The 22,897-nt window shown below is 37.5% G+C and overlaps 1 protein-coding gene across 3 annotated transcripts in view; it reads left to right on the plus strand.

The window, feature by feature from the left end:
- The window catches only part of TARS1 (threonyl-tRNA synthetase 1), a 27,296-nt gene extending 5,758 nt beyond the window's left edge, over nucleotides 1–21,538 (plus strand). For 2 of the 3 annotated variants that reach the window (XM_003899548.3, XM_009208229.2), the window contains exons 3-19: nucleotides 2,349–2,539; nucleotides 6,734–6,857; nucleotides 8,401–8,522; nucleotides 9,033–9,150; nucleotides 9,446–9,510; nucleotides 9,593–9,671; nucleotides 10,707–10,853; nucleotides 11,996–12,094; nucleotides 13,122–13,288; nucleotides 14,374–14,536; nucleotides 14,633–14,770; nucleotides 15,115–15,192; nucleotides 15,355–15,455; nucleotides 15,551–15,655; nucleotides 17,186–17,258; nucleotides 20,289–20,403; nucleotides 20,976–21,538. In XM_003899548.3, coding sequence (XP_003899597.1) covers nucleotides 2,349–2,539; nucleotides 6,734–6,857; nucleotides 8,401–8,522; nucleotides 9,033–9,150; nucleotides 9,446–9,510; nucleotides 9,593–9,671; nucleotides 10,707–10,853; nucleotides 11,996–12,094; nucleotides 13,122–13,288; nucleotides 14,374–14,536; nucleotides 14,633–14,770; nucleotides 15,115–15,192; nucleotides 15,355–15,455; nucleotides 15,551–15,655; nucleotides 17,186–17,258; nucleotides 20,289–20,403; nucleotides 20,976–21,124 — 2,034 coding nt within the window. In that variant the 3' untranslated portion in view covers nucleotides 21,125–21,538. Of the gene's footprint in view, nucleotides 1–2,348; nucleotides 2,540–5,797; nucleotides 5,887–6,717; nucleotides 6,858–8,400; nucleotides 8,523–9,032; nucleotides 9,151–9,445; nucleotides 9,511–9,592; nucleotides 9,672–10,706; nucleotides 10,854–11,995; nucleotides 12,095–13,121; nucleotides 13,289–14,373; nucleotides 14,537–14,632; nucleotides 14,771–15,114; nucleotides 15,193–15,354; nucleotides 15,456–15,550; nucleotides 15,656–17,185; nucleotides 17,259–20,288; nucleotides 20,404–20,975 lie in introns of all 3 variants that reach the window. The other variant, XM_009208231.3, reaches the window with a different exon arrangement.
- Nucleotides 21,539–22,897: the final 1,359 nt, after the last annotated feature.

Raw genomic sequence — 22,897 nt, forward strand, 5'->3', positions numbered from 1 at the left:
AGAGAATTTTAAGTGGGACATGTGATTATTTATGTTTAATGATTGGTCTGGAAAAAAAGAGTGTACAGTGAACTGTCCAAGACCTTGGCCTTCCCCTCCAAGGGCAACATGCGGGTTTTATTCATCTCTGCAGTCACAGAGCCTGACACAGAGGGTATCTGCTGAATGAATGATGAAGAAATTTTGACACGAAATTCTAATTGGGACATGCCAAGTGGCTATGATGATAAACCGCAGTTAAGATACAGAGGGTAGTGCTGGTGGGGAGGTGTATGATGATGCTTTAGAGTAGATGGAAGCAGGTACTGTGCATTAGTCTGAGGGGTTCAGATTATGGTTGTAGAATGACAGGCTCTGAGCTTTTAGTTAATTCATGGATTCTTCACCATTGAAGATTATGGACTGTTGTGGTAATTTGATGAAAAGCTCCCAAAGAACAACTGAATGACTAAAGAAAGGGAGGGACCGCTGTGGGTGGGAATTATAAGGATATTAGGGCCTGGTACAGTGGTGGGAGCCAACCACTCGAGACTGAGTGGGAGGATCACTGGAGCCCACGAGTTTGGGGCCAAAATGCGCTGTGAATGTGCCTGTGAATTGTCACTGCACTCCAGCCAGCCTAGGCAACATAGTGAAACCCTGTCATTAAAGAATGGAAAGAAGGAGGGAAGGAAGGAATTACTGGGCAGACAAGGAATCTTTTTCATTTGATATTATTTTCTATTATCTCCAGTCAGTTTTGTTTTGTTTCATTTTGTTTGAGACAGGGTCTCACTCTGTTGCCCAGGCTGGAGTGCAGTGGCCCGATCTTGGCTCACTGCAACCTCCGCCTCCCAGGTTCAAGTGATTCTTGTGCCTCAGCCCCACAAGTAGCTGGGACTACAGGTTGCGCCACTACACCTGGCTAATTTTTGTATTTTTAGTAGAGATAGGATTTCACCATATTGGCCAGGGTGGTCTCAAATTCCTGGCCTCAAGTGATCCATCTGCCTTGGCCTCCCTAAGTGCTGGGATTACAGGAATGAGCCTGGTCATTTTCTTAAGGATTAGATATTAGCTTGTACTCCTTTCAAATTGTATGTTGACATATATGGAGATGTTTTGATAGCATTATCAACATTGAACAAATGTTAAAATCTGTATTGTAGTAAGTCATTTTATATTTGATAGATTGAAATTCATTTGAAGATAGAAAGTCATGGCAAAATTAAGCAATCTCCTCTTCACTTTTGTATGCAGTGTTAATGTTCTTGTAATTTGAAGATGATAAATGCTGTAGATGTTAGTTCGACTGTTTTGTTACCACAGATTCATTGCCTTTTTGAAATGTTCCATAAATTATAGAGTCTCTGACAGTAGAGGAAGTCAGTTCTTTGATTGCTGTCTCTTTTTTTTTCTTTACCAAACTTTTAGAAACCTAAATTGATGTTGTATATAAAATATTTTTGTTAATTTTATCTACTATAGAAAGTAGTAGTATGCTGTTTTATTATATTTGCTAATTACATATTTCAGGGTGATCTTGGCATCTTTGAATTCAGTAAATACTTTCCTTGAAGGGGAGACCTTAAGTCAAATACATTTGTGATTGGTTGTGAGTGGATATATAGGCCGACCAGCTACACAGACCATCACCTGGATATGATTGAAACAAAATGGAAAAGCCAGTTTATTGTTTTTATTTCCAGTATTGTTTATAGCTCTATTTGTAAAATAATTTTGTTAGAAAAGATCTTAAGAAGGCATCTTAAAAGAGAAAAGACCACTTGCTGTAAAATAATAGCAAAATGGTAATTGTCAATTCAGCATAACACTAGGGCATTTAGGCTGGCACGGCAGCTCACGCCTGTAATCCCAGCACTTTGGGAGGCCGAGGCGGCAGATCACCTGAGGTCACGAGTTCGAGACCAGCCTGGCCAACATGGTGAAACCCCGTCTCTACTAAAAATACAAAAATTAGCTGGGCGTGGTAGTGCACTCCTATAATCCCAGCTACTCCTATAATTCCAGCTACTCGGGAGGCTGAGGCAGGAGAATCGCTTGAACCCAGGAGGCGGAAGTTGCAGTGAGCCAAGATCACGCCATTGCATTCCAGCCTGGGGGACAAGATCGAGACTGTCTGAAAAAAACAAAAAAACAAAAAAAACCAAGAATAGGGCATTTAATTCCTTCTTTTACCTTCATTTAGGAACAAATTGAGGTAATGCCGGTGATTTTGGCAGTGTGTTTATTTACTACATTGAATCAATAGTCGTGGGTTTCTGTATTGTTTTTACTATTTCTTTCCCATTTCTAAATAGGAAAGCAATATTTACTGATTGTTTATTTCCTGATTTGTTGTCTTACAGTTGAATCCTTGGCCTGAATATATTTACACACGTCTTGAGATGTATAATATACTAAAAGCAGAACATGATTCCCTTCTGGCAGAAAAGGCAGAAAAAGATAGCAAGCCAATTAAAGTCACTTTGCCTGATGGTAAACAGGTTGATGCGGAATCTTGGAAAACTACACCATATCAAATTGCCTGTGGAATTAGGTATAAGCTACATCCATCATGACATTCTATAGTTTGTGGCCTAACTAAACTTCATTTTATTATCCTGCCATGTTTTATTCTTATAATATTTTTATGTTGCTATTCAGTGTTTTTAATCTGTTTAATTTGGCCTACTTGGGATTTTTTAAAAATCAAAATGATACAGAGCTATGTAGTCAAAATTGAAAGTTAATTTCTGAAAGAGTTCACTTTGGTCTTATGGGGCTTTATATATTTTTAGTCTTACTATGATTATAAATGTTACAAAACCGAGTAAACAGTGTTTACCTATTTTGACTTAAATGCCTTGGTTTTGAGGTTAAAAATGAGCTAGATAATCTGACATGGAAAGGTTAAGAAACTTTATATGACACATGAAAAAAGTGTACTGTTTTTATAAATTCAATGAAAGACTATTCCTAGTCTTAAAACTTTTATTGGGGTGGGAAGAAGTTATTTCAATTAACTGAGAATTAGATGAATGTTTTGTAATAGGAGAGAAGTTTTCTTAATCTGATATGATTGGGATCAGTAATTGGTCAGTTTATCAAAATAATAATTGGTAAAACATATATGTATTTATGTCTTAAGCCAGATATTGGGAAACTATGGTCATAACCTGTTTGTGTACGTCCTAAAAGTCAAAAATAAAAATGATTCTTACATGTTTTAATAGTTGGAAAAAATAAAACAACTCAAAAGAATATGCAGCAGAAACCATGTTTGGCCTGCAAAGTGTAAAATATTTGTGTGGCCTTTTACAGAAAAAGCTTGCCAATCTTGGTCTTAAACACTTCAACTTTAAATATGTGACTATATATGTATTTGCTAACTTTATATACATACGTAAAACAGTGAATATATATATGTATGGCAAAGCTTTGGGGGATAGCGAGTGCTAATTAGAGTTCTTACATTATCTTAACACATTTGAGAAGTGGTCTGAGCACAGAATCCTTGCAGATTTTCGTGTAGTTGTAAAGTCACACCTAACTTGACAATATTTTTGTGTGTGTGACTTGGATTTATCAAGCCTTCTCAAACATTCAACTTGGTTTTCATAGAAACCATAATTACCTCATTGTATTATTTTATAATTATGTATTTTTAAGTTTATTTATAATTGTTATGTATTGAAATGAACTCTTTGATATCACCACATGAATTGTCATATGGTTGATTATCATCAATTTTGTATTGTTGAACCAAACACGTAAAAGAACAAGCACAAAAACAGTTTGGGGAACCAATATGGCTGATCCTTGGTAAGCCTATTATACAACTAGTAGAAGCAGAACCAGTTAAGCCTATGAGCCATGAGCCTCTACTGTACCACCGACATTGGTTAGTACTTTTTACAAAGTGAACAGAGTATTTCCATTCATTTGACAAGGGCTTCTACCTACAAGTACTTCTACCGTACTCCAAAGGAAGTAAACAGTTGTGATACCATGCAAGTTTCTATGTGAGAGCACAGAGAACTGGATAGACCTTCAAGTATCAGTTCAACCTTTCATTTTAGAGATAATTTGGAAGGTCAGGTTGATTAAGAGATTCTTCTGTTGTCACACAATGAGATTGTGGCTGTGTCATTAAAATTTAGGCTTCTGTTAGTCTGGGAACCTTTTCCCCTACCTTCTACAATGTTGATCTAGATTATGTTGTAATTTATCAAGTCTTCAGTTGAAAAATATTTTTCAAGAACTATAAAATTCTAAGTTGAATTACATAGTTGGGTACACTGGCTCACAGCTGTAATCCCAGCACTTTGGGAGGCCGAGGCAGGCAGATCACCTGAGGTCGGGAGTTCAAGACCAGCCTGGCCAACATAGTGAAACCCTGTCTCTACTAAAAATACAAAAATTAGCCAGGCGTGGTGGCACACACCTGTAGTTCCAACTACTTGGAGGCTGAGGTGGGAGGATAGCTTGAACCGGGGAGGTGGAGGTTGCAGTGAGTGGAGATTGAGCCACTGCATTCCAGCCTTGGTGACAGAGTGAGACTCCGTCGTGGAGGGAAAAGAAAAAAAGGTTGAATTACATAAAACATTGATGGGCTTTAGCTCTGGAGTTAAGTCACTGATCTGCACTGAGAATACCTTAGGAAATTTTTACAAAAGTCCAGAATAACTTTTTGTTCTGTGAAAAATTATAACATTGATAACAGGCTATTTAAAGATTCAGATAATTAGTGGTGAATATGAAAGGGAAGGACAAAAAAGACATGTTCCATTTGCATCAATAGATTTTTCTTTGAAGTTTTGTTTTGTTATAAATCTTTTTTTTTTTTTTTTTTTGAGACAGAGTCTTGCTTTGTCGCCCAGGCTGGAGTGCAGTGGCACAATCTCGGCTCACTGCAAGCTCCGTCTCCCAGGTTCATGCCATTCTCCTGCCTCAGCCTCCCGAGTAACTGGGACTACAGGCGCCCGCCCCCACGCCCGGCTAATTTTTTGTATTTTTAGTAGAGACGGGGTTTCACCATGTTAGCCAAGATGGTCTCGATCTCCTGACCTCATGATCTGCCCCCCTCGGCTTCGCAAATTGCTGGGATTACAGGCGTGAGCCACCACACCCGGCCATTTTGTTGCAAACCTTACAGATTATTTTACCCTTCTTTGAGAAATTGACATGATCCAGTATGGCCCCATGTGTAATCTACATTTTCAAAGTAACTCTATTCTTAGAATCTTGGGGCTCCATTTTGGATAAAAGATAAGATAAGATAAAAGTCATGTTCTTCCCAAAGAATCTAGAGAATATGAGTAACCTTTTTATCAGTTCTTTAATCTCCTGAAAACTATTTTATACCAATATGATAAAATACATTTCTGTCTGCCAAATTCATGTTATGTTTTGTGAAATGCATGTATTTATTTTATTGGCTCCATCTGATCTCAGGAGGAAAGAAAACATTGTCTATAACCTATGGTAAAGTTAGTAGGAGCATTGAAAATAGAAAAGAGTTTGTTGTTTACCTTCTGTTTGGTTCTTCTTTCTTGATCCTTACATGGGAGAAGTTGTATACATTTGGTTGTAAACCTTTACACATAGAGAACACCAACACAGCAAGCCCAGCTAGCTTAAAGCCTTCTAGTGGTAGGTTTCTTTGAGATTTACAGTGTAAAAGGTGTATACTTTTTCTTCACAGCTTAGAATGTTGCTTACCTTCGTTGAGATGTCCAGGCTGTTATAGACTATTATTTCTCTAGCTGTGCATTTAGATGTATAATCTGGCTCACCTTACTCAACTCTGCTCTAGTCACACAGCTTCCTGCATAAACCTTTCTTCACTTGCACCTCTGCTTGCGTCTGTGGCCATTCCCTCATCTGGAATGCCATGGCCCCCCCGCTTTCTTCCTGTGAGTGCTTTATCCTCAAAGCCTTTCCAGATGACTCTGTCCTGTGCTGCTTTGCCTCCTCAGAACTCCTGTGGCTTTTACACTCTGTGTGCTCTGATATTTCATCATTTGATACTTTATGTTTGATATTGTATATTGGGTGTGTAATATTTTTACTCACATTATGAAAAGTTTTATTAAATAGTCTTTCATTTTACCTCTATATTATAAATATTATCATCTTAGGCATTTGCAGAATTTATTCTGAGGTTAGCATTGTCTGTCAAAGTAAGGAACCGGTGTACATTTTAAGCAAGAAGAGGAACAGAGAAGTATTTGGTAGGCCTTTCCCCCGCCCCCCCCTTTGGAGTCTAAATAGCTTACCTTTGTAGAAAGAGAAAGGTGGGTGTATTAAGAGAAAGCTGGGTGTGGTGACTTGTGCCAGTTGTCCCAGCTACTCTGGAGGCTGATGTTGGAGGATTGCTTGAGGCCAGGAGGCCAGCCTGGGAAACATAGTAAGACCCTGTCTCTAAACAATTTTAAAAAAAAACTTATTTATTGGAGAAATTAAGATTAATCAAACCATTGGCAATTGATCGTGCTTATTTATCAGAGTTGCCATATCTGCTTAAACAGGAGGCATTCACTGTCAAATGATAGTGTTCTGCATTTTCAGGATCTTCCAGTTACATTCTTAGGTACATTTTTGGAGTTTGTTGTTTTTATTGTTATATTTCAGAAAAATAGAGATACATCAATAAAAGAATCAGTACATAATAAAAATAGTGTTTATTTTCCTGTTTTCAAATTAGATTCTTGTGTTCTTATATATGTATGGACATTTTTTTTCTTTTAAGTCAAGGCCTGGCCGACAACACCGTTATTGCTAAAGTAAATAATGTTGTGTGGGACCTGGACCGCCCTCTGGAAGAAGATTGTACCTTGGAGCTTCTCAAGTTTGAGGATGAGGAGGCTCAGGCAGTAAGTAGCTGATTTAGTATTCATTGAATTTTAGGATGCAGATTAATGTTTGCATCAGTTCAGTCCTGCTGCGATTGGGTGGCAAACAGTTATTGTTGTCTCATTGTCATATTTGAAATCTTCATTTTGTCCTTCATTTAGGGAACAGAATAAAAGTGCTTGCCTTAGAAAATAAAGAGGTGAAGCTGAATAAGTCTTTTCATTACTAGACACTTCAATAGGGAAAATGTTTTGGGAATTTTATTAAACATTGATTAAACAAGTAAAAATTGTTTTCTAAACTGTGAACACTATTTTATTTAATTTTAATTTTAATTTTTTTTTAAATGATTGAGTCTCGCTCTGTCGCCCAGACTGGAGTGCAGTGGTGCGCTCTCGGCTCACTGCAACCTCTGCCGCCGAGGTTCAAGCGATTCTCCTGCCTCAGCCTCCCGAGTAGCTGGGATTATAGGAGCATACTACCACGCTTGGCTAATTTTTGTATTTTTACTAAAGACGGGGTTTTGCCATGTTGGCCAGGCTGGTCTCGAACTCCTGACCTCAAGTGATCTACCCACCTCAGCCTCCCAAAGTGCTGGGATTATAGGTGTGAGCCACTGCGCCTGGCCTCTAAGCTATGAACATTTTAGCAAGATACATACATTTGACAAATAAATTTGAACCTTACTTCAAAGCACTCCCTTTATTGGACAATTTCTGTGTTTTTTTCTGTATCTTTTTCGTCTTAAGATGCAAATCTGCTGGATAACACTATAAAAGTCAACCTGCATTTGATGACAAGATTTTCTTTTTAATTCTTCATGGCTGTGTATCATATAAGGGGAAACAAAGTATTTTGTTTTAGTGATGATTGTTCACTTATGTATGTGGATTAGTGGTTTTCAAATGTATTTTGGAGTCCTCAAGTTTCTTATGAGAATTGTTTAATGTCACTTTGGTACCTTAATACTAAATCTTGAAAACATTGCTTTGGGTGTATTCTGACTCATCCCAGTGATTACTTTAAAACCAAGTACTGCCATTTGGTTTCAGTGTACAGATGTTTGTCCTCATGTTTTGTCGTTGTGTTGTGGGGTCGGGTTGTACCACCTTTGTTTTGGGCCAATAACAACATATAATTTCTAAATGATGTTCCATAGCCAGCTAAAGACCAGATCACAGTGTCTGAGACATGGTGCTGTGGGCACATTGACTCAATAGAACCTGGGCCATTGCAGTCAATGAGATAGTCACGTTGTGAGAGCAATTGTTTTCAGAGAGCAAAATCAATGCTATTTAATTAGTGATGGCAAGTTTAGTTTCATTTGTTTGAAAACAGCTAAACCAGATGATTTCCAAAATAAAAATACACTTTAGTAATTGGAAGCCTTTTGAATTACTTTGGCTATGGATAGAAACACACAGTAGTTTATAGATTTAGAAATTTAGGATTTTATATATTGGGTTTACTTGTAATAAATATTATGTCTCTTTCAGACAATCACATTAATTGACAACTTGTATGCCAAGACTCAGACCATGCCATTTTTCTTTAAATTTTCAGGTGTATTGGCACTCCAGTGCTCACATAATGGGTGAAGCCATGGAAAGAGTCTATGGTGGATGTTTGTGTTATGGACCACCAATAGAAAATGGATTCTATTATGACATGTACCTCGAGGAAGGGTAAGCTGTCAACTAGATAAAGAAAACTGAAGTCAGTGCCTAAGGATCCATAAGTTATTTTTAGAGTTCTCAGTAAAGGAGAAATGTTATAGCTCTCGCTGCTTCTTCATCACGTATGCCTATTATGAGTACTTGAAATGTTGCATTTTCCTTGAAGTAATAATGAGACCTCTGTTATAGATTGATGGAGGTAGAGTCCTAAGGTGTTTTGGGAAATTCAGGGAGACTGGTCCTCCCCTCTCCTTTAAAACCTGGTGATAGAGTTGTGGGAAGGGGTCACTAGTGAGAAAGGTCTCCATGGATGACCAAGGTAGAAGCCACTGAAAATATAAAATGTAAAAATTACTTATGAAAAATGTTTTGTTTAGAATTCTAAGATATGATGCAATAGTCTAATTTTTTGATATTAAAACCCTTGAAGTATTCCAAATATTTTTTCCAAATAAACATTTTTTGAAGCCATGGTGTGATTCAAATGGAATGAAAAGATTATACTTTCTTCTCCTTCAGAGGTGTGTCTAGCAATGATTTCTCTTCTCTGGAGTCTTTATGTAAGAAAATCATTAAAGAAAAACAAGCTTTTGAAAGACTGGAAGTTAAGAAAGAAACTTTACTGGCAATGTTTAAGGTAAATTGAACCATAATGTGTGGCCCCCACCGTTAATATCATTTATTCATGTTAGTTGAAGTGACAGCACTGGAGTTCAGTGTACTAAGCTGAAGCGTATTTGGTTCTTTAGAAAACATTAAGTATTCTTATTATTTTTATTTCACTTTTTTCCCTAGCAAACCATTCCTTCAACACGTTTTTAAAACATGAAATATCAACATTTATATTCATACAGTGCTACATTTTACCTATAGTACTTAGAAGTAAAAATTAAAGGACAGTCTTTTAAAAGAATAATTTTTCCTGTTTTCAGTACAACAAGTTCAAATGTCGGATATTGAATGAAAAGGTGAATACTCCAACTACCACAGTCTATAGGTGAGAATGTTAGATGTCATTAAATGTATCTGGTATGTATGTCATTTTGTGTTTGTTAAAACTCCTTTCATTTTATGTTTAGGTGTGGCCCTTTGATAGATCTCTGCCGGGGTCCTCATGTCAGACACACGGGCAAAATTAAGGCTTTAAAAATACACAAAGTAAGCAATGTAACTTTAAAGACTATGTGAGTGTATCTGTCTAGAATAGATATGTGTTTAAACTTTCACTGATTTCTCTTTACCATTTTCTGCTGCACATGAAACGATGTTTTCTCATGCTGTCTATTAACCGGGAGCTGTATGCCATCAGGTTTTTATAATTGAAATCCCTCCAGGGGTGACTGACTTGCTGTCATTACCAGAGCAAGCCCAGGGGATAGAGGTTTTACAAAATCATACAGCATGGGCCATCCTGGCTCTATAAAAGCATTGAGACTCACTAGGAGTATGTGCTTTTGCCCTTTGTATGTCTAAATTAATAATTTCCCAAGTTGTTCTTTTTAACAGAACCCAGTTTTATACTATTTCATAAACATTTTGTGGAGGTTATTAAAATGCACTTTAAATCAAGAGAATAATTGAGTCATTTCAAGATTTTTTTTATTGGCTCATTTCTATTTTTGCTCAATCATTTTGTGAGAAATGCCTTTGCAGGCAAAGTAATGTTTGTGGAATTGTGGTTAAGTATTGAGGGGTGGGCAGTTTTGTGGGTGTTGGGGTGTAGAATGGGTCTCACTGTGTTACCCCAAAAAGACAGCATAGAGGACCACTTGAGCCTGGGAAATGAGGTTGCAGTGAGCGGAGATTGTGCCACTGCACTCCAGGCTCAAGTGGTCCTCCCGCCTCAGCCTCCTGAGTAGCTGCGACCATAAGCGCATACCACCATGCCTGGGTAATTTTCCTTTTTTTTTTTTTTGTAAAGAACAGGGTCTCCCTGTGTTGCCGAGGCTGGTCTCGAACACCTGGGCTCAAGCGATCCTCCTGCCTCTGCTTCACAGAGTGCTGGGATTATAGGTGTGAGCCACTGCACCCACCTGCAGATTGAGGGAGGGGCATTTTCGAGGGAAGTAAACAGCCAACTTTGTGCTGCAGAATGAGTAACTACTCTAACAAGGCCTCAAAGCACTTGAGAGTTAAAATAAGTGAGATGTTTACAAATTTGAATGTTGTTTCATGGTTAATCCTTGTTTTCAGAATTCTTCCACATACTGGGAAGGCAAAGCAGATATGGAGACTCTGCAGAGAATTTATGGCATTTCATTCCCAGATCCTAAAATGTTGAAAGAGTGGGAGAAGTTCCAAGAGGAAGCTAAAAACCGAGATCATAGGAAAATTGGCAGGGTATGTTCAAGAACAATGATGTGTCTAGACTGAGTTTTTTTGAACTTCATTTGAAGTTTGAAATTTAGCTGTATGAAGTACTAGGAATTTTGTTTTGAAGAGATGCTGTAGCTTTTTAGTAACTGGTGCTATGTCCTGTACGAACTATAAATACTTGCTGATTGTCCACATTATCTGCCTGGAGTGGGCTCAGTACCACACAAAAATGCATTTGAACTACTTTTATTCAGAACAAACGCTGATGATCTACAGTTTTCTGTAGAAGAAGTATAACAGCTTCTCGTAGAGCTGGGAGAACTAGACTTTGGAAACCATCTAGTCTCACTGACTCATTTAAAATGTGGAAACGGAGTCCCACAGAGATTAACCTACTTGTTGCCCAAGGTAACACAGCGTGTCACACACAGATCCTGTGCTGTCATTTCCTCTACCCATTATCTCTGTTACTGCTGAATGTCCTCTAAACTGGAAGTTAGGCTAGATAAAACTTTCCTCCCTAAAATAGGCACTCCGTGCCAGGGGTCCTTGGCTGTTAGGTTATGAAGCTTGAGCTGAAGCTAGCAGCCAGTGCCTTGCACCCCTGACTACCTGACATTCCAGCCATGAGGCAGCCAGCAACGATTGGTGGGCCCTTCCCTGAGGGCTTTTGGGCACTTGGTGAGGGGGATGTTGGGCAAGGAGGTAGGAGGGTGTGTTTCTTTCACCGTGACCCAAAGTCAGCCAACTTTACCATCATCTATTTCATTATCCCAGTCTCCTTCCTGACACTCCTATTAAGAAAATAAATAAATAAAATGAAAAAACTTTCAGATCTTGGAGCTTTAAGGAATTAAGAACTATAAGAGGTACTGCAGTGGATAGAGAACTGAGGGACCCTTCCTCCCTGCCACTGTTGGGGAAACTTGACTGGATTGAGGAATATAACAAGCAGGGCATGTGTTACACGTCTGCCAAATTGTAGATCAGCTGCAATTCTGTACCACCAGAAACACTGACATGGTTTCTTTGATTCAGGGTTGGCACTGATTGAAATATGGGACATCATGACCATATTCTGAGCTCAAGAACACTGAAATTCATGTATATATACACACACATATACATGACGTACATAAATATTCTTTTGCTTTTCTTTTACCCAGGACCAAGAACTATATTTCTTTCATGAACTCAGCCCTGGAAGTTGCTTTTTTCTGCCAAAGGGAGCCTACATTTATAATGCACTTATTGAATTCATTAGGGTAAGTCATATTTATTGCTTTCTTCTTTAGATTTAGGGTATATGATCATTTTTATTAAATAAGGTCTACTAAAAAGGAAGATAATCTCTATTTGAGAAGAAATACATAAAACAGTAAGTAAAAGTAGAAGTCTGTGGCCTCATAAATCATCCCTAGTAGTTGATTTTGCTCATATACATATGGAAGCTGGTGAGCTTGAAGGGGCACCCGTGGTCCTTGACACAGGAGCTCTGTGCCCTCTTTGACTTTGATCATTGATTTCTATTTTCTTTGAAAAAACGGTTTTTACATTGCTTTTTTCCTTTGTAAATTATGAAATGTTTCAAGTATAACTTTATAGAGAATAGTATATCCAATATCTTGTGTACTTACTACCCAAATTTAACAAAGATTCATTTTGAACTATATTTGCTTTTTTTTTGTTCACGATATTAAAAAAAAAAATAGTTGTTTAAAAAGCCTCTCTTTAGGACCCAGTTTTGATCCATATACCTCCATATACTGCTATATATACCCATATACTGGTATACCATATACCAGCTTTCTAGAAGAAACTACTGTTTTGAAGTTGACGTGGATTCTTTTTGTCCATGTTATTTACATCTAGCCTGTGTATGTGTACCCTTAAATTATTTATGTATTTGTGTTACGTATAGGAAGCCTCATTGTGTATCAGACTGCCTTGTGATTTATTTTTAGAGACATACAAATCCAGTTTATTTTCACGTGCTACATGTTATTTTGTTATGTAACTACCACAATGTGCTCAACCCTTTTCTGATGGACGCTGATGTATAATTGTCCCTTTTTATCAGCCATGCTGCAGTAGCATTGCTTTTATAAGCCTCCTTATGTACATGTGGCAAGAGTTTTCTCTTCGGTATATACTTAGAAGTGAGATTTCTTAATCATGGCATGTGTGCATCGTTCTCATCAGAGAGTATAAAATCTCTCTTTTAAGTTTTTACTCCCACTTGAAGTATGAGCATTTATTTGCCTACACATGTTTCTGTTTATTTTCTATCAGAGTGAATATAGGAAAAGAGGATTCCAGGAGGTAGTCACCCCAAACATTTTCAACAGCCGACTCTGGATGACCTCGGGTCACTGGCAGCACTACAGCGAGAACATGTTCTCCTTTGAGGTGGAGAAGGAGCTGTTTGCTTTGAAACCCATGAACTGCCCAGGACACTGGTATTCGGCAGCTTTGAATTTCTACTGAAGATTTTCACATGCTACAATTCATCCTGGGTTCTTCTCTCCTTTAACAACATTTTCATTAAAAACAAATTATTTCATTAAAAACAAATTTTCATAAAAAACAAATTCATTAAAAACAAATTTCATTAAAAACAAATTTCATTAAAAACAGAAGAGCATTTAAAAGCAACATCATTGTTGTATTACATCTTCTGTGCCTCATTAGATCCCCAGATCTATTTTTTTTTTTTTTAAGAGGTCTTCTAACTGGAGTGCTGGGACTGCAGGCATATGCCACCATGCCCAACTGATTTTTAAAATTTTATTTCTGTAGAGATGAGGTCTTGCTACGTTGCTCAGCCTGGTCTCAAACTCCTGGCCTCAAGCTATCCTTCCACCTTGGCTTCCCAAAGCTCTGGGATTACAGGCATGAGCCACTGTGTCCCACCAGATCTCCAGATCTATGGGCATTCAGTAATGGTACTGGGATCACAGCAGTGACCAAGGCAGAATATAAAAGAGGAAGATGGAATATGGGGGTGTAACAAATTATCTAGTGTGTTGTTGTTTTTAAAGAAACTTGTTCTGTCAAAACCTGCTAATGACTCAGCATTCTTGGAAAATGTTCCTTGTCATGAGGCCGCTCTGCTTTCTATCTTTGAAAGTTGGGTGAAGAACAGCTTAAGGGAAGACACAGGAGAGCTGTGGATACAGGTAACTCAGTGTCCGCAGCAACTATTAGCCAGGCATGGAGGGCAGAGGAGGTGAGAGAAGAATCTTTGTGAAGAAGCTGTATTATAGGCCAGGAAATCAACTAAGTTCCTTCTTAATTTTCCCAGATTCTTCAGTTGTTGGAATACATTTTTTATTCTTCACTGTGGTTCATTGAATTATAACTTATTTGCTATTTTATTCATGCAGATGCTTTTACTGCTGTATGAAGCCCAGAATTTGAGAAATGTTGCTTGGATGGACAGCTAGAATCAGTGGCTGTTTGACAACATTTCATATAATTAAATATAACATTACACAAGCAGTTTTATTCTTAAGTGTCCGTGGACTTTTCTTTTTCTCTTCAGCCTTATGTTTGATCATCGGCCAAGGTCCTGGCGAGAACTGCCTCTGCGGCTAGCTGATTTTGGGGTACTTCATAGGAATGAGCTGTCTGGAGCACTCACAGGACTCACCCGGGTACGAAGATTCCAGCAGGATGATGCTCACATATTCTGTGCCATGGAGCAGGTATGAGACCCTGGGGAATAAAATACTTTGAAAGAAGTGTCAAGAAACTCAAGGAAAATAACTACTGTTTCTTTTTTCCTTTTTTTTAATTTAAAGATTGAAGATGAAATAAAAGGTTGTTTGGATTTTCTACGTACGGTATATAGCGTATTTGGATTTTCTTTTAAACTGAACCTTTCTACTCGCCCGGAAAAATTCCTTGGAGATATTGAAGTATGGGACCAAGCTGAGAAAGTAAGTGGTATTTTTCAGCATGCTTTTGAATACTGTTTGAAATTGGCTTGTTCCGAGATGTAAGAAAGCCAAGCCTCTTTAAATGGATAAAAGGAAATTGGAAATGGTTCCTAGGTTTGAGTAAGCTAGTTTTTTTCTTTGTGTATTTTAGGAATGGTTGAATTTAATGGCTTTTTTCAGTTATCAAGCTATAAGCTTTACAAAGGGGTTGATGTGAGCATATGTTCAGGTGGACAAAATTCTAAAGCAGAGAATATTGATCTATGAAAGTAATTACTGTATTTTTAGTCTCAGGCTGGAAGAAGGGAAATTGCAATTAAAAAAAATTTTTGCTTTATCCTCAGCAACTTGAAAACAGTCTGAATGAATTTGGTGAAAAGTGGGAGTTAAACTGTGGAGACGGAGCTTTCTATGGTCCAAAGGTGAGCACTGAAGTGTATTTGGATAATATGATTTTCACTTGTGGATGAAGAAGATATGGCTTCGAAAGAAGTTGGGAAAAAGAAAAATCAGCCCTAATCCAACTATTGAACTCCACGTTAGTATCACTGGCATTTTATAATAACCCAGTCTTTGCCTCTTAGATTGACATACAGATTAAAGATGCGATTGGGCGGTACCACCAGTGTGCGACCATCCAGCTGGATTTTCAGTTGCCCATCAGGTTTAATCTTACTTATGTAAGGTGAGTTTCTGGTGTCTGCTCTGAATATTCTCCAGGGATATATAGGGGAAAATATATATATATGATAAGGCAAAACAAATTCTTTTTCTTTGTAGCCACGATGGTGATGATAAGAAAAGGCCAGTGATTGTTCATCGAGCCATCTTGGGGTCAGTGGAAAGAATGATTGCTATCCTCACGGAAAACTATGGGGGCAAATGGTAATTTTTGTCTTTTTTTTTTTTTTTCTGATTAGTATAAATTGGCTACAAGAAATGTCTACTTATTTGATTTAATTATCAGATGGAAAGGGAGAATGATTGCAGTCAGTTGCTTCTAACTAATGACAAGTGTTCACTAAAAAATAAGGAATCATAATCTAAACACAAACTTTTTATGCTAGTAGTAATTAATTCCAGAACTTGGTTTGTTTGAATGTTGTGTAATACTTTCTAATTAGGAATTAGTATTCTGTTAAGAAGTATACTTATTGTTTTGGATGCTTTTCTGGTAACTTTGTTTTGGGATTTAGATGGCTTTGCTGGGTTTTACGTAGATAAATGAGGAAGCTTATGGCTTTTTTCGTTCAGCCTTGCTAATCATAACAAGCAAGTATTTTGACATCTTTTAAAAGCCAAGCGTTTTTTAAAACAGATGCCAAACTAATCAACATTTTGTGATTCGTTTCTATGAGGTTACGTTTTTGTTGGCAAGATACATGGCCACATAACTTTCATCTTACTTCTTAAGCAGTTTTTTTCTGGACCCACAATGCATTTGAAAGCAGCACAGGGTTATAAAAGCACCCATGTGTAGAGCCTTCCATATTAATCTCATTGATTTAACACTTTTGTAGAATGATGTACATTGGTTTAATCTTACATTACTGTCATTTCAGTTTTATTTGAACTTGGTTACTTCAGAAATTAGAACAGTTTTTCATACTGGTCAATGATATAATCTCTTTAGATTTTTCAAAGTCAGATAAAATGTGAGACACATGCTCTATAAGGTACTTCAAGAATTAAGGGAGTCCTCAGCTAATTGCTCTGCTAAACTTGTTGTAGGTGGGGAAAAGTCCATGATTAGGGTAGAATTTAGTGCCTACTTTAGCCTTTTGCCTGATGTTTGCCTGATATAACAGAACAACTGAAAATAGAGGAATGATGGAGAGAAACATTAGCCTGATGTTTGCAGCATCAGAAGCATTTGACACTTGAATTGCTTCAAAGGGAGAATTGGATGGGCTTATTTTTTAATAAGTAGTGAAAACTCTCATTTTTACCAAGTGCCATAACCAGTTATTATCAGTTACAATTTGCTGAGTGGTGCAAAATGGATTTTGAATAAACTGAGGACACTGTGTCCCCGTGAAGAATAAGTAATAAAATACTCGAACAATTAATCACTACATGCAGTTATTAAATAATTTGTTACCCCCTCTCACAGTGTTTTGTGATGTATTAAAGTGTGAGGCATAGTCCTATCCTCAACTGGTTTTGCTATCTGCTTAGCAAGACAAATCGTAGTTACAGACTTTCCTTATGTAGGGTTAGTTTTCTTCTCCTGCATCTCCTCGCCTTAATCTTTATTGGATAGGATTTTTCATTTTGGGGTTTTTTAAGCCAAGTTTTAAAAGTAGTCCTTACATGTTCCAGGAAAAGATACTGAAGAGTAGACTAAGAAATATGCTGTCCCTGTTTAGTGAATGTGCCCACATCTACACTGAGTATTTTTATTCTCTTTCAAAGGCCCTTTTGGCTGTCCCCTCGCCAGGTAATGGTAGTTCCAGTGGGACCAACCTGTGATGAATATGCCCAAAAGGTAAGCCTTAGATGTGAATTTTCTTTCAACTTAATATCTGTTAAGCTTTTCAGATCACATAAGCCCTATATTCTTGGTGAATCGAGCTGTTGTGATGTAGAGAAATGTTACTATTTTTAATCTTTGTTAAGCCTGAATAGATTATATTTCTTCTGTAATGCTTTTCTACATGATTCCATAATCAGAAGACATATTTGGATAGTGTTTTAGGTACACTTGTATATTTTATTGTATTCATTTTAAGAGATGGGATCTTCCTCTTGCCCCAGCTGGAGTGCAGTGGTACAATGCCTGGCTCACTGTAACCTCAAACTCCTGGGCTCATGCAGTCCTCGCACCTCGGCCTCCCAAGTAGCAGTGACTACAGGCAGGAGCCGCCATACCCAGTTACGCTTGTATATTTTAGTATTTAGTATTTTAAAAAACCAAATTAGCAAATATCAGGTACTTCAGTATGATAGGTAAATTCCAGTTCAAAATACAGTTGAAGCTGCTCTTTGACTCAAAGAGTAATTTTGCTTCATTTTAATGTAAATTTCTTCAGCTATTTGAAACTTTTTTCCAGGTTAGTAGCATAGCAGACCAGTGTCTTGCCCCTACCCCCAAAAAACGTAACCAACAAATGTATAACCATTCATAACTTCACTTTAAAGCATAGAACAATCTGTTCTGCCGTAGTGAAAATTCCATACTAAGGAATTTCAAATTATTAAAAGTTGATCAGTGAACAATACCATAACATCAAAGCCATCCTGTCTCCATACCATCAGAATAAACCACACTCAGGTCTTAATTACCCTTAAGAAATAAATGAACTTGAGCGTGGAGTGCATACCTGTAGTCCCAGCTACTTGGGGGCTTGAGGCAGGAGGATCTTTGAGGGTTCAGGGTGTGATGATTGTGCTTGTGAGTAGCCACTGCATTCCAGCCTGAGCAACATAGTGAGACCCCATCTCTTAAAAAAAAAAAATGAAGTGAACACTAAACAGTCTAGTAGATAAACCATTCAGACTATTCCTATTACTATTACTGCACACAGTAGTTTTAGTTACAAATGATGAGAATCAAAGTTAATGTTCTATGGTTGAGTGCACTTTGTCTTATTTGTATGTGAAAGCTCACACAGTAGGAAAAAGTTCTGTATTGGTTAACTGAGTTCTCAACTGGAGACATCACTGACTTCCCCACTTCCCTTTGGGGGTAGGATGATATTCCAGATTACGTGGTGGTAAGTTTTTCGTTTGTGGGGAGAGAAGACAGGGCAGTACTCCCGATACCTAATAACTGTAGAGTAGACATGTTAAACACCCTGTAATTGTCAGGCCACTTCCCCAACTGCAGAATTGCCCATCTCACAGGCACACACAGGACCCATGTTGAGAAAAATGAAAAAAACTGATGCTTTATTCTTTAAAGTAGTTATCAGTTGAAGATGTAGACCTATCTTGGCATTCTAAAATTCTGTAACGACCCTTCTGAAATGGGTGTTACAAAATTTCAACAGGTTAATTGGTTTGTGATCACTATGGCTTAAAAATCTACTAGTTAATATGCTAAAGCTTGTGCACAGTATAGGCAAAGTCACCTAGATTGTTTCAAAAAGTATACCTTATAGAAATAAACATTGACATACATAAATAACCCTTGGTTTACACATAACTCGCATTTGAGAAATGAATGTGTTGTAGATCATTTAGAATCCTTTTCAATCAAAAATTGAAAGATATTTTGTCACCTAGGTCAACCGGAGAATGCTGGTTTTACTGGTGATTCTTGAGTATGGTAGTTACTGTTTCACCTTCAGCTGTACTTAAGATGTTTTCCTGGAAAAATTCATTCTGCTTTCTGACCAGGATTTCCAGAAACTCTGACCCTTCTTCTAAGTGGTCTGGGTGGAATTGTGGTGATTCTGCTAGTCGACAGTATAACTTCTGTGTCTACAAAAAGATGATAGACAGTCACTGCTCACATTGGCTTTTTGTGAAAGCCCAAGGATACTGTCCCTATGGCAGAGATGAGGAAGGAACACCAGCTTCCTCCAACTCTTCTGTTCTTCCTTTGGGTTAATGGCCACTGTAAGGAAACAGTTTTCTGCCAGGTGTGGGGTGATTTGAATGTAAAATGCCCAACTCTTATAGCAGGTTGAACAGAAACTTTTTTTTTTTTTTTTTGAGACGGAGTTTCACTCTTGTTGCCCAGGCTGGAGTGCAATGGCGCGATCTCAGCTCACAGCAACCTCCGCTTCCTCAGCTCAAGCGATTCTCCTGCCTCAGCCTCCCAAGTAGCTGGGATTACAGGCATGCACCACCATGCCCCGCTAATTTTGCATTTTTTTAGTAGAGACAGGGTTTCTCCATGTTGGTCAGGCTGGTCTCGAACTCCCGACCTCAGGTGATCCGCCCGCCTTGGCCTCCCAAAGTGCTGGGATTACAGGCATGAGCCACCACGCCGAGCGAAACATTTTTTATACTCATTGTTACTTTGTTCTAATCTAAATTACTTTTAGACTATTAAATATTATTCTATTTTGAAGTTAAGGGACTAATGCCTATGATAATCTGATAAACTTTCTGATACTCAGAAGTTAAGATTTATTCAGTTGAAGATCATTTTTTTCAGGTGTTGATCATGTGATATTTTTCATATCTGTAATCCGAGGTTCATATGAAATGATAGTGAAATAAAATTCATTTAGGTCTTTTTGTCATGTTAATAGGTTATCATGTTAATGGGAAGTTTAGTTAATGTAAAATTAATAAAATGTAATCTAGTGTATTGCTTTTTTGGAAAAGAAGAATACTGAAGATATTGTTTACTTAATACACATGACCTGAGGTAGTAAAGAGGAGCTAGCCTTTTTCTCAAAAGGGGGGGAAAAATGGCAGTGAATAATATCTAAGACAGTTTTGCCAGCTTTAAATTGCTGGAAGTTCACCCAGGAAGTCCTGATCCCTGTGTTCAGTAAAATCATGTAAGATCAAAATATAATTCTAATTTTAGATCTGACAAATTCTGTATCTGTTACAATAGGTACGGCAACAATTCCATGATGCCAAATTCATGGCAGACATTGATCTGGATCCAGGTTGTACATTGAATAAGAAGATTCGAAATGCACAGTTAGCACAGTATAACTTCATTTTAGGTAAGAATGGAAACTTAACAAAGAAAATTTGCCAGACATCAGGAAAATCTACTGAAACCTTGAGACAGACTTAAGTGAATTGCAATCAAGAATTTAGTTCCTTCCAGTCCTGATTTTTTTCTATTATATATTTTAATACATAATAACTATAAAAATAGGCTCATGCATACATACTGGTTTTTTGGGGTTTTTTTTTTTTCACTTAAATAATCATGGATGTTTGTGAAAAAATATTTTGCTATATCAAGGATGAAGACACATTGTTTTAAATACATCTGTTTGATTACTTTCTTAAGATAATTCCTCATGTGGAATTACTTGAAAAAGATATTCATGATGTTTAGGGTTTTATTATTATTTTAAGTTGTCTAGATTGACTCAATAAGCACAGTAGTAGTTTTAGATATTGCAAAGAGTTTCTTTTAAATATTAATACGTGGTCACTTGTACCTTTTAATGTGTCAGAAGCTATGGGGTAGCTGGGGTCCTAGGATCATTTCTTTTCAGATGTTCAGTGTGAATCCTTCCATATCTTAGATTAAGTCTGACAAAGCTTTGTGTATTTGTTTTAGTTGTTGGTGAAAAAGAGAAAATCAGTGGCACTGTTAATATCCGCACAAGAGACAATAAGGTCCACGGGGAACGCACCATTTCTGAAACTATGGAGCGGCTACAGCAGCTCAAGGAGTCCCGCAGCAAACAGGCAGAAGAAGACTTTTAATGAAAAAATTGCCCAGATTGGCCCCATGGAAAAGGAGGAGCAGTGTTTCCATAACATTGACTTTATACTCTGAAATTGTCAATTTATGTTGAACTTGAAGGAGTTTGGCAGAGTCCGAGTAGGTCAACCTGCAGGCGTAACTATTTTTGACCTAGTCAGTTTTTAAACAATGTGCATTTGAAGGAGTTAATTTAAAGAGCCAATAAAATGATTTTACTCATTCAGTATCTGAGTACTGGAAATGCTTTAGTATAATGAGGAAGAACTTTTTTGTAAATTTAATGCAATTGAAAAAGTTTTAAATTCAATTAAGATAACTAGAATTGGATTATGGTATAAAAAAAAATTATTCATATCAGTTTCAAGACTGCTCTGTGAGTCAATTCTTAATAAATTTCCTTTCATATATACATATATCCTGTTCTGTGCCTCTGGAGAACCCTGACTAACACACATGGGTCACTTCAAAGAGAAGCTAATTTGCATAGATTAATTTTCACTTTAATAAAGGAACTAAGATCTTTAATCAGAGGGGTTTTCTTTTGAAACTTTGTAATTAAGCCTTGCTTCCAAATAGCTTCAAAATTAGCTTTTGATAGAGTTGTAATTTTTATGTGTCTGAAGGAAATTTAATTTTATACTTAAACCAGACTCAACATTTAGAAAAGCTTTACAAATCGTTCAAAACTTGGGATAAAAAAATATAATAAAGGCATAGTTTAGTGGGACTGGAAATCAAAGGTTTCTTTTGATCTAACTAACACCTACTTAGCTTAGTCCTCACTTCTAGTGGAATCATTAGAGGGCCACTGTCTTGATGGGAGGGTTCTTGTGTTTTTTTTGTTTGTTTGTTTTGTTTTTTTTGAGAAAGGGTCTTGCTCTGTCACCAAAGCTGGAGAGAGCAGTGGCACAATCAGGGCTCACTGCTGCTTTGAACTCCCGGGTTCAAGTGGTCTCCCACACGGCAGCCTCCCATGTACCTGAGACTGCAGGTACATGCCACCACACTTGGCTAACTTTTAATTTTTTTATTTCTTGTAGAGATGAGGTTCTTACTATGTTGCCCAGGCTGGTCTCAAACTCGTTGGCTCAAGCAGTCTTCCTGCCTCAGCCCCCCAAAGTGCTGTGATTACAGGTGTGAGCCATGACACCCAGGGACCACTAAGAGCGATTATAATTGTGGATTTACCCCATCAAAGCTCTTATCTGTAATCTTATTTTCTTTCCTTTCCTGGAGAGCAGAGACTGGTCTACATACAGTTCTTCATTCATCTGTTCTGGCATATAACTTGAAGATTTGAAAGAACCCAATTGTTAAAGCTTTCTTGAGCATCTAATCTATTGTGAGTTATATGGTCTTGGTAATTAAATAAACAGGAACAATTTGAGAAAAACAATACGTGCAACTGCCATGTGACAAAATCTGTAAAGATAGATTTTGTGAAGTAAAGAGGTCAAACTCAAACCAGATTGTCACGAAAGTGATGATCAAGGCAGGAAATTTGGGAAACAAGATTAAGGCTTGCCAGAAATACAGAGCAGTGATGTTAAGAAGGTATAAGGGAAAAGGGTGAAGTTACCTCGAATGATGGGCTGAGTTCAGAATCTTGTGTACTTAGGAATCTTGTTTCAGTTCCTCACCTTTACTACAGGTCCCCTGCTCTGTGACTAGTAGACAAATGCTTCTCAAATGACAACGGCTATATGAATCACCAGGAGATGGCGTTAAAATGCAGGCTGATTCTGTAGGTCTGGGCTGGATTGGAGACACTG

The sequence above is a fragment of the Papio anubis genome, chromosome 5 (assembly GCF_008728515.1).
Source record: "Papio anubis isolate 15944 chromosome 5, Panubis1.0, whole genome shotgun sequence".
Taxonomy (NCBI): domain Eukaryota; kingdom Metazoa; phylum Chordata; class Mammalia; order Primates; family Cercopithecidae; genus Papio; species Papio anubis.